General features: G+C 37.4%; 1 protein-coding gene across 1 annotated transcript in view; it reads right to left on the bottom strand.

Annotated features, from left to right (window-relative positions):
* Positions 1-1,491, bottom strand: part of CLCA1 (chloride channel accessory 1) — a 32,893-nt gene extending 31,402 nt beyond the window's left edge. Inside the window, exon 1 of the mRNA XM_053592807.1 lies at positions 1,212-1,491. Coding sequence (XP_053448782.1) covers positions 1,212-1,373 — 162 coding nt within the window. The 5' untranslated portion in view covers positions 1,374-1,491. The remainder of the gene's footprint in view (positions 1-1,211) is intronic.
* Positions 1,492-14,785: the final 13,294 nt, after the last annotated feature.

The following is a 14,785-nucleotide window of genomic DNA, read 5'->3' as shown; positions in this document are numbered from 1 at the left end:
TTCTCACAGAGTCTCACTTTTATGGCCCTTGGTAGAGTGCCGTGGCCTCACACAGCTCACAGCAACCTCCAACTCCTGGGCTTAAGCGATTCTCTTGCCTCAGCCTCCCGAGTAGCTGGGACTACAGGCACCCGCCACAACGCCCGGCTATTTTTTGGTTGCAGTTCAGCCAGGGCCGGGTTTGAACCTGCCACCCTCGGTGTATGGGGCCGGCGCCTTACCGACTGAGCCACAGGCGCCACCCAGAAGTGGATACTTTTTATTCCCTGGTACTCTGTCTCTGTATGTGCTACAGCCAGATTCCAGGGTGTTCTTTTAAAAGAATTTCCCTCATTTTTAGCTGTCTGCTGTCGTACAAGACTTTTAATCCTTTCACCTGCAGACAGTGGAGATGCCTCTGCCAGCACAGGAAGTCTTGCCTTTCCTTCCTCCACAGAAGAGATAACAAGAGATTCCTGACAGGATCCACTGAATTAGAACTGACAAAATGGGTAGAGTCAGAGTGGTTCTAAAATCCCAGATTTTCTGGGATCTTATTAAGGATCACAAGGAAGGGGCTTAGAATCAGGAGAATAAAAGGAGAGTCTAATATGCCCCGATTGGAAAATCAGGCAAAGGAATTGACCTCTGCACATCTCACGATATCTGCCAAAGGTAGTTAACTCAGCCTCACTGTAAAACTAAATGATTTTCATTGAAATAATCTTCAGCAGTAAATATAGACTAAGTCATTTATAAAGTGCCAAAAATGAGTTACGTGCATTACATTTATTATCTCATCCCTCAAAAGAATCCTAATGGTTAAGTGATACTATTTCCATTTTACAGATGAAGAAGTTGACACTCAGACATAAAATAACTTTCCAGTGTCATGCAGCTGGAACAAAAGAACTTGCCACACCTACGGTGCATCTTACAAGGGTATATGTGAAACTTACTAAATGTAGAATGTAAATGTCTCAACACAATAACTAAGAAAATGCCAGGAAGGCTATGTTAACCAGTGTGATGAAAATATATCACATGGTATATAAAACCAGTGTATGGTGCCCATGATTGCATTAATGTACACAGCTATGATTTAATAATAAATAAATAAAAATAGTACCAAATACAGTAATCATACAAAAAAAAAAGAACTTGCTATCACAACATTCTGCTTAATCTTTTGTTTTAAGAAAAAGCATGGATGATTACAATTTTGAGCTTACCTTTATTTGTTGAATGAGTGTTTCATCTTCTGGTAAGTCAGGGTCAATTGCAATGACAATGCCTTCATACCCATTATTGTTCAGTTGAATGAGCGAATTGCTCAGGGCCCCCTTTAGAAGGTGAAGAGTCAAGATGAAAACAGAAATCTTAAATGATCCCATTGCTGCACATCTCCTTTCAATTTCTCCCTTTGGAGAATGTTAGCTATGGCAACGTCTTTCTTTACCACTATATATACGAAAATATAGGCACACATTTTCCCAACTTATCAGAGGTAGTTTATCATAGATCTTTAACCCCTTGACCTAAAATTGTTTCATTATTGCTTTTGACCTCAATATGAGAACGATAACTGTAGCCTAGTCTAAAATTGTGTACTTTGAAATATTTCTGTTTAAAGGGAGTGTTTGTCCTCCTCTTCAGCTGTGCCAGATGCCAGTAAGGGTGGAGAGCTACATCCGGTTCCCTGGAAGGACTCACAGGTGACAAGCAGGTTGACCATTGATTTTTGTTTACTTCTTACAAATGTTTGCCCACCCAATGATACTGAGTCACCCAACACAACCCTCTGAATGCCTCTTGCTCAGCAGGGCCCTGGTTGTTTTGCTTATTCAATAAGCATTCTCTTCTTCTTCTTCTTTTTTTTTATTTTTTAAATAACTAATGTATTTTTGGAAATTAAGAACACATAGAAACAACTTACAGATTAAAGATTGTGATTCCCAGTCTTATGAAATTAAACGCAATGGAAGAACTACATATTGAGACATACAATTGGGCAAAGTAGTAGAGGTAAATTTATAACCTTAAGTTGGTTATTTGCAAAAGGAATGATTAAAGTTCAATTAGTTAAAAATTCAATTTTCTAAGATGGGGGCTAAGGGATGAGGGGGAAGGATATACATTCTCTCTTGAGAAGAATGCACCTGTTGGATTCTTTTCTCTCTAAGAGATTTCTTCCTTGCCACCTAAAATGCCTGGATATATACACAGGTTGTGCTAACTAGGTTTACACCTAAGGATCTTGGGGGCTTCCCTCATCAGATTCCAACTCTCTCTGCACACCGCTCCCTCGATCCCCACACCCAATGTGCTGTGTCATCCTTGCAAACCATGGTCTTTTGGGGGGTTTCAAATGGCGTTGTGTATTGAGAGTGGAGAGGCAGAGTTGAAACTATTCTTCTTCTTTTTTTTGAGACAGTCTCACTCTATCACCCTGGGTGAGTACTACAGCATCATCATAACATACAGCAATCTCAGTCTCTTGGGCTCAAGTGATCCTCTTGCCCAATCACCTGAGTAGCTGGAACTATAGGTGCTTGCCATGATGCCAACACTGGGCTAGTTTCTCTATTTTTAGTAGAGATGAGGTCTCACTCTTGCTTAAGCTGGTCTTGTGAACTCAAGCAATCCATCCACCTTAGACACCCACAGTGTTAGGATTACAGGCATCAGCCATTGCCCCGGCCTCAATAAGTATTCTTTAAGTGTAAACCAGAGATATCCAGTTATTCCTCATGGTGGTCTTTATTTTTATCCTCATCAACCTTGATGTAACCTCAGTACCTCTTAGTGCTCCTCCTTTAGAAAATCCACTTACACCAAAAACATTAGCAAGAAAAAATAGATGTTATTGAATATTTTATAAAGGAGAAGAAAGATAAAATGTATGTCTCATTTTGAAAGATAAATTCCTTCAAACTCCCTTGTGAGACTTCTGCATTCTTTATTCCACAGCTCCAACTAGTCAATAAAATTTAAATTACAACATTAAATTATTTACAGAAGCAAAATGTCATTCAGAACACAAGTTATGGATTGTCAGATGCTGCATAGATTCTTTTAAATTGGCCAAACTTCAGTTGAAAACTCAGTTTGGCCCACTGTTTTCCTGTACTCAGATTATTTAAAATATGTCTTAATCCGTGACTTGATTTGGTCTTCAGATGGTGGTAAATATCCATTTCATCTTTTCAGAGCCTTTCCTTTGACATTATTTCATAAAAATTATATTAGTATGTCTTGCTAACATAATCTTAAACAATTAAAATGAGCCATTTAAACAAAAGTGGAAATACTCAATTATAAAGTGGTTGTCCCGATGATTCAAAATATGCTTTTACATAAAAATATGTATACATTTATTATACATACAAAACTTCAAAAGTTAGATTCAAAATTATCTCAGGCCCCCAATGATATGCCTATGCACATTGCCAAATGTACCCAGGGAGGGCAAAATTACCCTTGGTTGAAAGCTATTGCTTTCAATAAAGTTTACCAACAGATGTGGACATAATAAATTCATTCATACTATTTCTTTTTGGGTAAAATTTACAATAGACAATAAAATATACAGATCAAGGGTGCACAGATAAATGAATTGATAAATGTGTACATACAAGTAAGCACCATCTCATTCAGTACACAGTTTCATTGCTCCAGAAATCTCCCTTATACCCCTGCCTGTGAACTCTGCCATTTTTGCTCTAAAGCAGTGTTCTCATCTACATCCAGAAATTAGTATTGTTCTTAAACTTCTTTTTTTTTTTATTGTTGGGGATTCATTGAGGGTACAATAAGCCAGGTTACACTGATTGCAATTGTTAGGTAAAGTCCCTCTTGCAATCATGTCTTGCCCCCATAAAGTGTGACACACACCAAGGCCCCACCCCACTCCCTCCGTCCCTCTTTCTGCTTCCTCCCCCCATAACCTTAATTGTCATTAATTGTCCTCATATCAAAGTTGAGTACATAGGATTCATGCTTCTCCATTCTTGTGATGCTTTACTAAGAATAATGTCTTCCACTTCCATCCAGGTTAATACGAAGGATGTAAAGTCTCCATTTTTATTAATGGCTGAATAGTATTCCATGGTATACATATACCACAGCTTGTTAATCCATTCCTGGGTTGGTGGGCATTTAGGCTGTTTCCACATTTTGGCAATTGTAAATTGAGCTGCAATAAACAGTCTAGTACAAGTGTCCTTATGATAAAAGGATTTTTTCCTTCTGGGTAGATGCCCAGTAATGGGATTGCAGGATCAAATGGGAGGTCTAGCTTGAGTGCTTTGAGGTTTCTCCATACTTCCTTCCAGAAAGGTTGTACTAGTTTGCAGTCCCACCAGCAGTGTAAAAGTGTTCCCTTCTCTCCACATCCACGCCAGCATCTGCAGTTTTGAGATTTTGTGATGTGGGCCATCCTCACTGGGGTTAGATGATATCTCAGGGTGGTTTTGATTTGCATTTCTCTAATATATAGAGATGATGAACATTTTTTCATGTGTTTGTTAGCCATTTGTCTGTCATCTTTAGAGAAAGTTCTTTTCATGTCTCTTACCCATTGATATAAGGGATTGTTGGCTTTTTTCATGTGGATTAATTTGAGTTCTCTATAGATCCTAGTTATCAAGCTTTTGTCTGATTGAAAATATGCAAATATCCTTTCCCATTGTGTAGGTTGTCTCTTTGCTTTGGTTATTGTCTCCTTAGCTGTACAGAAGCTTTTCAGTTTAATGAAGTCCCATTTGTTTATTTTTGTTGTTGTTGCAATTGCCATGGCAGTCTTCTTCATGAAGTCTTTCCTCAGGCCAATATCTTCCAGTGTTTTTCCTATGCTTTCTTGGAGGATTTTTATTCTTTCATGCCTTAGATTTAAGTCCTTTATCCATTTTGAATCAATTTTTATGAGTGGGGAAAGGTGTGGGTCCAGTTTCAGTCTTTTACATGTAGACATCCAGTTCTCCCAACACCATTTATTGAATAGGGAGTCTTTCCCCCAAGGTATGTTCTTGTTTGGTTTATCGAAGATTAGGTGGTTGTAAGATGTTAGTTTCATTTCTTGGTTTTCAATTCGATTCCAAGTGTCTATGTCTCTGTTTTTGTGCCAGTACCATGCTGTCTTGAGCACTATGGCTTTGCAGTACAGACTAAAATCTGGTATGCTGATGCCCCCAGCTTTATTTTTGTTACTAAGAACTGCCTTAGCTATACGGGTTTTTTTCCTGGTTCCATACAAAACGCAGAATCATTTTTTCCAAATCTTGAAAGTACGATGTTGGTATTTTGATAGGAATGGCATTGAATAGGTAGATTGCTTTGGGAAGTATAGACATTTTTTTTTTCTTTTTTTTTATTGTTGGGGATTCATTGAGGGTACAATAAGCCAGGTTACACTGATTGCAATTGTTAGGTAAAGTCCCTCTTGCAATCATGTCTTGCCCCCATAAAGTGTGACACACACTAAGGCCCCACCCCCCTCCCTCCATCCCTCTTTCTGCTCCCCCCCCCATAACCTTAATTGTCATTAATTGTCCTCATATCAAGATTGAGTACATAGGATTCATGCTTCTCCATTCTTGTGATGCTTTACTAAGAATAATGTCTTCCACTTCCATCCAGGTTAATACGAAGGATGTAAAGTCTCCATTTTTTTTAATGGCTGAATAGTATTCCATGGTATACATATACCACAGCTTGTTAATCCATTCCTGGGTTGGTGGGCATTTAGGCTCTTTCCACATTTTGGCGATTGTAAATTGAGCTGCAATAAACAGTCTAGTACAAGTGTCCTTATGATAAAAGGATTTTTTTCCTTCTGGGTAGATGCCCAGTAATGGGATTGCAGGATCGAATGGGAGGTCTAGGTTGAGTGCTTTGAGGTTTCTCCATACTTCCTTCCAGAAGGGTTGTACTAGTTTGCAGTCCCACCAGCAGTGTAAAAGTGTTCCCTTCTCTCCACATCCACGCCAGCATCTGCAGTTTTGAGATTTTGTGATGTGGGCCATTCTCACTGGGGTTAGATGATATCTCAGGGTTGTTTTGATTTGCATTTCTCTAATACATAGAGATGATGAACATTTTTTCATGTGTTTGTTAGCCATTCGTCTGTCGTCTTTAGAGAAAGTTCTATTCATGTCTCTTGCCCATTGATATAAGGGATTGTTGGCTTTTTTCATGTGGATTAATTTGAGTTCTCTATAGATCCTGGTTATCAAGCTTTTGTCTGATTGAAAATATGCAAATATCCTTTCCCATTGTGTAGGTTGTCTCTTTGCTTTGGTTACTGTCTCCTTAGCTGTACAGAAGCTTTTCAGTTTAATGAAGTCCCATTTGTTTATTTTTGTTGTTGTTGCCATTGCCATGGCAGTCTTCTTCATGAAGTCTTCCCCCAGGCCAATATCTTCCAGTGTTTTTCCTATGCTTTCTTGGAGGATTTTTATTGTTTCATGCCTTGAATTTAAGTCCTTTATCCATTTTGAGTCAATTTTTGTGAGTGGGGAAAGGTGTGGGTCCAGTTTCAGTCTTTTACATGTAGACATCCAGTTCTCCCAACACCATTTATTGAATAGGGAGTCTTTCCCCCAAGGTAAGTTCTTGTTTGGTTTATCGAAGATTAGGTGGTTGTAAGATGTTAGTTTCATTTCTTGGTTTTCAATTCGATTCCAAGTGTCTATGTCTCTGTTTTTGTGCCAGTACCATGCTGTCTTGAGCACTATGGCTTTGTAGTACAGACTAAAATCTGGTATGCTGATGCCCCCAGCTTTATTTTTGTTACTAAGAACTGCCTTAGCTATACAGGTTTTTTCTGGTTCCATACAAAACGCAGAATCATTTTTTCCAAATCTTGAAAGTACAATGTAGGTACTTTGATAGGAATGGCATTGAATAGGTAGATTGCTTTGGGAAGTATAGACATTTTAACAATGTTGATTCTTCCCATCCATGAGCATGGTATGTTCTTCCATTTGTTAATATCCTCTGCTATTTCCTTTCTGAGGAGTTCATAGTTTTCTTTATAGAGGTCCTTCACCTCCTTTGTTAGGTATATTCCTAGGTATTTCATTTTCTTTGCAACTATGGTGAAGGGAGTTGTGTCCTTAATTAGCTTCTCATCTTGACTGTTATTGGTGTATACAAAGGCTACTGACTTGTGGACATTGATTTTATATCCTGAAACATTACTGTATTTTTTGATGACTTCTAGGAGTCTTGTGGTTGAGTCTTTGGGGTTCTCTAAGTATAAGATCATGTCGTCAGCAAAGAGGGAGAGTTTGACCTCCTCTGCTCCCATTTGCATTCCCTTTATTTCCTTGTCTTGCCTAATTGTATTGGCTAGAACTTCCAGCACTATGTTGAATAGTAAAGGTGACAGAGGACAACCTTGTCTGGTTCCAGTTCTAAGAGGAAAAGCTTTGAGTTTTACTCCATTCAGTAAAATATTGGCTATGGGTTTGTCATAGATAGCTTCAATCAGTTTTAGAAATGTGCCACCTATGCCTATACTCTTCAGTGTTCTAATTAGAAAAGGATGCTGGATTTTATCAAATGCTTTTTCTGCATCTATTGAGAGGATCATGTGATCTTTATTTTTGCCTCTGTTAATATGGTGGATAACGTTTATGGACTTGCGTATGTTAAACCAGCCTTGTATCCCTGGGATGAAGCCTACTTGATCATGATGAATGACTTTTTTGATGATAAGCTGTAATCTATTGGCTAGGATTTTGTTGAGAATTTTTGCATGTATATTCATGAGTGAGATTGGTCTGAAATTCTCCTTTTTGTTTGGGTCTTTTCCTGGTTTTGGTATCAGGGTGATGTTTGCTTCATAGAATGTGTTGGGGAAGATTCCTTCTTCCTCAATTTTTTGGAATAATTTCTGCAGTACAGGAATAAGCTCTTCCTTGAAGGTTTGATAGAATTCTGGTGTGAAGCCATCTGGACCAGGGCATTTTTTTGGTTGGAAGATTTTTTATTGTTTCTTTGATCTTGGTGCTTGAAATTGGTCTGTTCAGGAGCTCTATTTCTTCCTGGCTAAGTCTAGGGAGAGTGTGTGATTCCAAATATTGATCCATTTCCTTCACATTGTCAAATTTCTGGGCATAGAGTTTCTGGTAGTATTCAGAGATGATCTCTTGTATCTCTGTGGGATCAGTTGTTATTTCCCCTTTATCATTCCTGATGGAGGTTACTAGAGATTTTACTTTTCTATTCCTCGTTAGTCTGGCCAATGGTTTATCTATTTTATTTATTTTTTCAAAAAACCAACTCCTTGTTTCATTAATTTTCTGAATGATTCTTTTGTTTTCAATTTCATTGATCTCTGATTTGATTTTGGATATTTCTTTTCTTCTACTGAGTTTAGGCTTACATTGTTCTTCTTTTTCCAATTCCATAAGATGTCTTGTGAGATTGTTGATGTGCTCTCTTTCTGTTTTTCGAATGTAGGCATCTAAAGTGATGAATTTTCCTCTCAAAACTGCTTTTGCAGTATCCCACAGGTTTTGGTAGCTTGTGTCTTCATTGTTGTTATGGTCAAGGAAGTTAATGATTTCCTGTTTTATTTCTTCCTGCACCCATCTGTTATTCAACAGAAGATTGTTTAATTTCCATGCCTTTGGGTGGGGTCGAGCATTTTTGTTAGAGTTGAGTTCCACCTTTAGTGCCTTATGGTCTGAGAAGATAACAAGGTAAAATTTCAATTCTTTTGATTCTGTTGATATTTGTTTTGTGTCCCAGGATATTATCAATTTTGGAGAATGTTCCATGGGGTGATGAGAAGAATGTATATTCTTTATCTTTAGGGTAGAGTGTTCTATATGCGTCTGTCAAGCACAGTTGTTCTAGGGTCTCATTTAAATCTCTTATATCTTTGTTTAATTTCTGTTTAGAGGATCTGTCCAGCTCTGTAAGAGGAGTGTTAAAGTCCCCTGTTATTATGGTATTATCAGATATCATATTGCTCAGACTGAGTAAGGTCTGTTTCAGAATCTGGGAGCATTCAAATTGGGTGCATAGATATTTAGAATTGAAATGTCTTCTTGTTGTATTTTTCCCTTGACCAATATAAAGTGACCATCTTTGTCTTTTTTGACTTTAGTTGCTTTAAATCCACATGTATCTGAAAATAAGATTGCAACTCCTCTTTTCTTCTGAATTCCATTTGCCTGAAAAATTGTCTTCCAACCCTTGACTCGGAGCTTTAATTTGTCTTTTGAAGCCAGGTGTGTTTCTTGCAGACAGCAAATAGATGGCTTGTGTTTTTTAATCCAGTCAGCCAATCTATGTCTCTTCAGTGGGGAATTCAAGCCATTAACATTTATTGAGATAATTGATAAGTGTGGTAGTATTCTATTCGTCTTATTTTGTGAGAGTCCATTGCTTAGTTTTATCTTTTGCATCAGTGTGGAGGTTAGGTTCTGTCCTTTGATTTCTGAGTTCTTACTTTGCTGCTGATCCATTGTGGTGGTCAGTGTGCAGAACAGGTTGAAGTATTTCCTGTAGAGCTGGTCTCGTTGTAGCGAATTTCATCAATGTTTGTATATCCGTAAATGATTTGATTTCTCTGTCAATTTTTAAGCTTAGCTTAGCAGGGTACAGAATTCTGGGCTGGAAATTGTTCTGTTTAAGTAGATTAAAGGTAGATGACCATTGTCTTCTTGCTTGGAAAGTTTCATTAGAGAAGTCTGCTGTCACTCTGATGGATTTGCCCCTGTAGGTCAACTGGCGCTTACTCCTGGCAGCTTGCAGAATCTTTTCTTTTGTCTTGACTTTGGACAGGTTCATCACAATGTGTCTTGGAGAAGCTCGGTTAGAGTTGAGGCGACCTGGGGTCCGATAGCCCTCTGAAAGCAGTGTGTCAGAGTCTTTGGTGATATTTGGGAAATTTTCTTTTATAATATTCTCTAGTATGGCTTCCATTCCTCTGGGGCATTCTTCTTCCCCTTCTGGAATTCCTATAACTCGTATGTTGGAACACTTCATAAAGTCCCATAATTCTGACAGTGAACGTTCTGCTTTCTCTCTCTTCTTTTCTGCCTCTTTTACTATCTGAGTTATCTCAAGAACTTTGTCTTCTACCTCTGAAATTCTTTCTTCTGCATGGTCTAACCTGTTGCTGATACTTTCCATTGCATCTTTAAGTTCCCTAATTGACTGTTTTAGTTCCTTCAGCTCTGCTATATCCTTTTTGTATTCTTCATATCGTTCATCTCTTATTTGATTCTGTTTTTGGATTTCCTTTTAGTTATTTTCCACTTTATTAGCAGTTTCCTTCATTGTTTCCATCATTTCTTTCATTGTTTTCAACATGTGTATTCTAAATTCCCTTTATGTCATTCCTAACATTTCTTCATAGGTGGAATCATCTGCAGTAGCTACCTCATGGTCCCTTGGCGGGGTTGTTCTGGACTGGTTCTTCATGTCGCCTGGAGTTTTCTGCTGATTCTTCCTCATGAGTGGTTTCTTTTATCTGTTCCTTGCCCCAATTTTCCTTTCACTTCCTCTTGCTCTTTAAGTTCTTGTGCCTGTGGAAGTTGCGGGCGAGTTTAGACCGATTGAACACACGCAACCACTTGCCGGTTTTCCACTGTTTTAATCCTCCTCTTGGGGCCCAGAAGTCTCTCGCTGACTCCCTGTATCTGCGCAGGGGTGATGATAGGCAGATCCCACCAGCCAGAGATGCCTGGAGTTCTATCTCCCCAGACTCACGGTGCCCATATGCAAGAAAGCTGTTACTCGATTGCCATCTTGCTCCGCCTCCCTGTTCTTAAACTTCTTAAAAAGGGAAACATACAGGGTACTCTTTTCGAGTCTGATTTCTTTTGCTGAACGTAATACTTTTAAAATTCATGGATGTTGTTGCCTGTATAAGCTGTTTGTTCCTTTTTTGTTTCTTGAGTGATATTCCATTGTGAATTTATGTAAACATCAATTTTTTTTATCTGTTCTGTTTATAGAAGCTTGGTTATTTCTGATTTGGAGTTATTAGGAATAAAATGGCTATAATTTATTTTTTAGCAAATGTTATTGTGGATATATCCTTCACGTCTCCTGGAAGGGAATTGCTAGATGGTCAAAGGTCAGTCCTTTTTTTTTTTTATACTGCAAAGCAGCATTCCAGTGTAGTTTCACGCTCACCAATGCAGCATAGTTGACGTTTTTCAGCCTGCTGACATTTTTTTATTGCCAGTCTTTATAATTTCTAGTAGGTGTAAAGAGTTATTTTATGATACTTTTAATTTTAATTTCTTAATGGCTGATAGTGCTGATTACCCTTTTATATTTTTAGCTACTTATATATCTTTTTTTGTTAAGTGTCTATTCAAGTCTTTTGCCCATTTTTACTGGGTTCTTTATATTTTTATTAAGGTTTATGAAGTTTTCATATATTCTAGATACAATTTCTTTGTTAGACATATGTTTTGAATATTTTCTCCCACTCTGTGGCTTGCTTTTTTCTTTTTTTTAAGGTTTGTTTTTGGGGTTTATTTGTTTCTTTGTTTGTTTTGGGGACAGAGTCTCATTCTATTGCTTCCTGAGTACATGGGACTATAGGCACTTGCTAGCATGCCCAGTTAATTTTTCTGTTTTTAGTAGAGAAGGGGTCTCATTCTTGCTCAGGCTGGTCTTAAACTCCTGAGCAATCCTCAGGAGAGAATTCCTCAAGCAATCCTCCCTCCTCAGCCTCCCAGAGTACTAGGATTACAGGCATGAACTACCACACCTGGCCAAATATTTTCCATTCTTGAGTTTTTATGTCTAGTTGTTTTATAATTATTGCTAGTAGAAAATTAAAATCTTCACATTTAATTATGAATTTGCCTGTTTCTCCCTTCAGTTCTAGGAATTTTCGTTTCTGGAATTTTGAAGCTTTGTTATTAGGTTCATGTACATTTATGGTCGTTATACTTTCTTGATGAATTGAGTATTTTATAATTAAGAAATCAGCCTCTCATTTTCTCCTTTTTCAAGATCTACTTTTTCTTATAATAGTACAGCAACAACAGTTTTCTTATGCCTAGTGTTCGCATGTTGTATCATTTTCCACCTTTTTGCTTTCAACCTCTGTGTCTTTATATTTAAAATGCATTTATTGTAAATTCCATATAGTTAGGTCTTGCTTTTTTTATCAGGACTGAAAAATATCTGCTTTTTAGTTGTGATGTTTAGTCCATTTATATTTAATATGATTATCAATTTAGGTGGTTTTAAGTCTAAAATTTTACCATTTTCTTTGTTATTCCCTTCTGTCCTTTGTTTTATTGTTCTTGTCTTCTTTTGGATTAATTAGGTAGTTTCGGTGTCCATTTTATCACACTTATTAGTTTTTTAGATATACCATTCTCTGTTTTTAATGGATACTAAAGGGGTTACAACATGCATCCTTAATTTATCCTAGTTTATGTTAAATGAATATTATACCATTTTATGTATTACACAAGTACCTTTCAATGGTATAATTCCAGTTTTCACCTTTCCAATCATTCTGCTCTTATTGGCATGTATCTTACTTCTTTATATTATTCATATCACAAAATATTGTTTTTATTTACTATAGTTAATTGTTTTTTAAAAGAATAGGGTCAAACCATCAACATATTATATTCAACTACCTATTTGAAATTTCTAGTAATCTTTCTTTGATCCTATGGATCTGTGTTTCCATCAGGCATTATTTTCCTTCAGCCTAAAGAAATTCCTTTGTTATTATTATTATTTTTTTTGAGATAGAGTCGCCCTCTGTAGAATGCTGTGGTGTCACAGCTCACAGCAACCTCAAACTCTTGGGCTTAAGTGATTCTCTTGCCTCAGCCTCCCGAATAGCTGGGACTACAGCTTGAACTACAGGCGCCCGCCACAATGCCTGGCTATTTTTTGGTTGCACTTGTCATTGTTGTTTAGCTGGCCTGGGCCAGGCTCGAACCTGCCACCTTCTGTGTATGTAGCCAGTGCCCTACCTACTGAGCTACGGGTGCCTAGCCTCCTTTGTTATTTCTGGCTGGCAAAAATTAGCTTTTAATTATCTGCCTTCATTTTAAAAATTATTTTTGCTTGATACAGTTTGATATTGACAGATTTTTCTTTGTGCCCTTTAAGAAGTCATCTTATCATCTTGTGGCCTCAATTGCTTCTCATCAGTCATTCACCATTATCTATGATATGCCTAGCTGTTTGCTTTGTATAGATCCTATTTTAGGTTCACTTGAACATCTTAGATCTGTCCATTGATAGTTTAAATAAAATAAAATTTAAATATTTTAAATATTTCTTTTAATATTTTATGTCCCATTTTCTCTCTTCTCTATTTCTCTGAGACCCATTTACAGTAGAGTGTCAAAAGTCTTAATAATTGTCTCATAGGTCATTTTTGCTTTTTCATGATTTTTTTTTTTTTTTTTTTTGAGGCAGTCTCACTATGTCGCCCTCAGTAGAGTGCTATAACATCGCAGCTCACAGCAACCTCCAACTCTTGGGCTTAAGCAATTCTCTTGCTTCAGCCTCCTGAGTAGCTGGGAATACAGGTGTCCACCACAATGCCTGGCTATTTTTTGGTTGCAGTTGTTATTGTTGTTTAACAGGCCCAGGCCAGGCTCAAACCCGCCAGCTTTGGTGTATGTGGCTAGCACCCTACTCACTGAGCTACAGGCACCAAGCTGTGTTTTTTCCTGATTTAAAACAGAATGTTTCAGTTTGGATGCTATTTTCCTGTCTTCAAGTCATCTGAATCTTTCTTCTGTAGTACCAATCTATTGTTAACTCATTACAAAAAATAATTTTATATATTGTATTTTTCAATTTTAGACTCCCATTGCTTCTTTAAGAGTTTCCACATCTCTCCTAAAATTACCGTCTTCTTCATCATTTATATTTATCTTTTCTTGTAGTTTCTTTCTGATATTTATAACAATTATTGTAAACTGTGCCTTCTAATTCCAAGTCTGGACCGTTTTTTGGATCTTTCATTTTGGGGAAGATTTCCTTCTTGTTGACATCTCTAGCAATTTATTGTATAGTGGATGATATATTGTAGAGATTCTGTATTATGTTATCTTCCTCTGAGTTATGCTCTAGTGGTAGTTAAATTATTGATTAATCATCTTGATTCTCTGGAGATTTGATTTTAGGCTTTGTCAGAGCACATCTATTTTGGTACTAGAGTATAACTCTTAGTCTGAGACATGGTCCTCCCTCCTATTGTGGCTCATCTAGATTTTCAATGGAAACCAAAGCTACTTACCAGCCCCTCTAACATAAGTGGAGTTGAAACCTAAAGTCATTCTTTCCAGAACTAGGCAGTTGTTAAAAACTCTCTTCAGTTCTGTTTAGCCTCTCAGCTCTAGATTTCTGTTACAGTTCAGGACTTACCCAAGGATTGTGAGGGTACAGATTCAAGAACTTTCCTCTTTGTGGTTGCTCTTTTCTTGAATTTCCTTTCTCAGTTTCCAACTACTATGACACCCACATCTCTTACTGTTGAGTAAAATGGCTGTTTTCTGCATGAGCTTATGCAGATTATCTGAGCAAACCCGGGAGAGCCTTCAGGGAAAAAGTGAAAATTTTTCCTTTTAACCAGGGAAAAATCTAGTTACATAAGGATATCACCTAGATTTCTTTCCCCTTTTTAAGGATCATAGCTCCTCCGGTATCTGCTTTTGTCAGTGTCCAGTGCTTAAAGAATTGAGTTTTATGTTTTTTCCATAGTTAAAGGTTAGGAATGAGATGGCTACTGTAGGTTTGTTCTTAAGTTGAATTTGGATGTAAGTTAGAACAGATGCATTTACCTATA

This window comes from Nycticebus coucang, chromosome 5 (assembly GCF_027406575.1).
Source record: "Nycticebus coucang isolate mNycCou1 chromosome 5, mNycCou1.pri, whole genome shotgun sequence".
In the NCBI taxonomy this organism is placed as follows: domain Eukaryota; kingdom Metazoa; phylum Chordata; class Mammalia; order Primates; family Lorisidae; genus Nycticebus; species Nycticebus coucang.
This window is presented reverse-complemented; position numbering and strand designations above follow the sequence as displayed.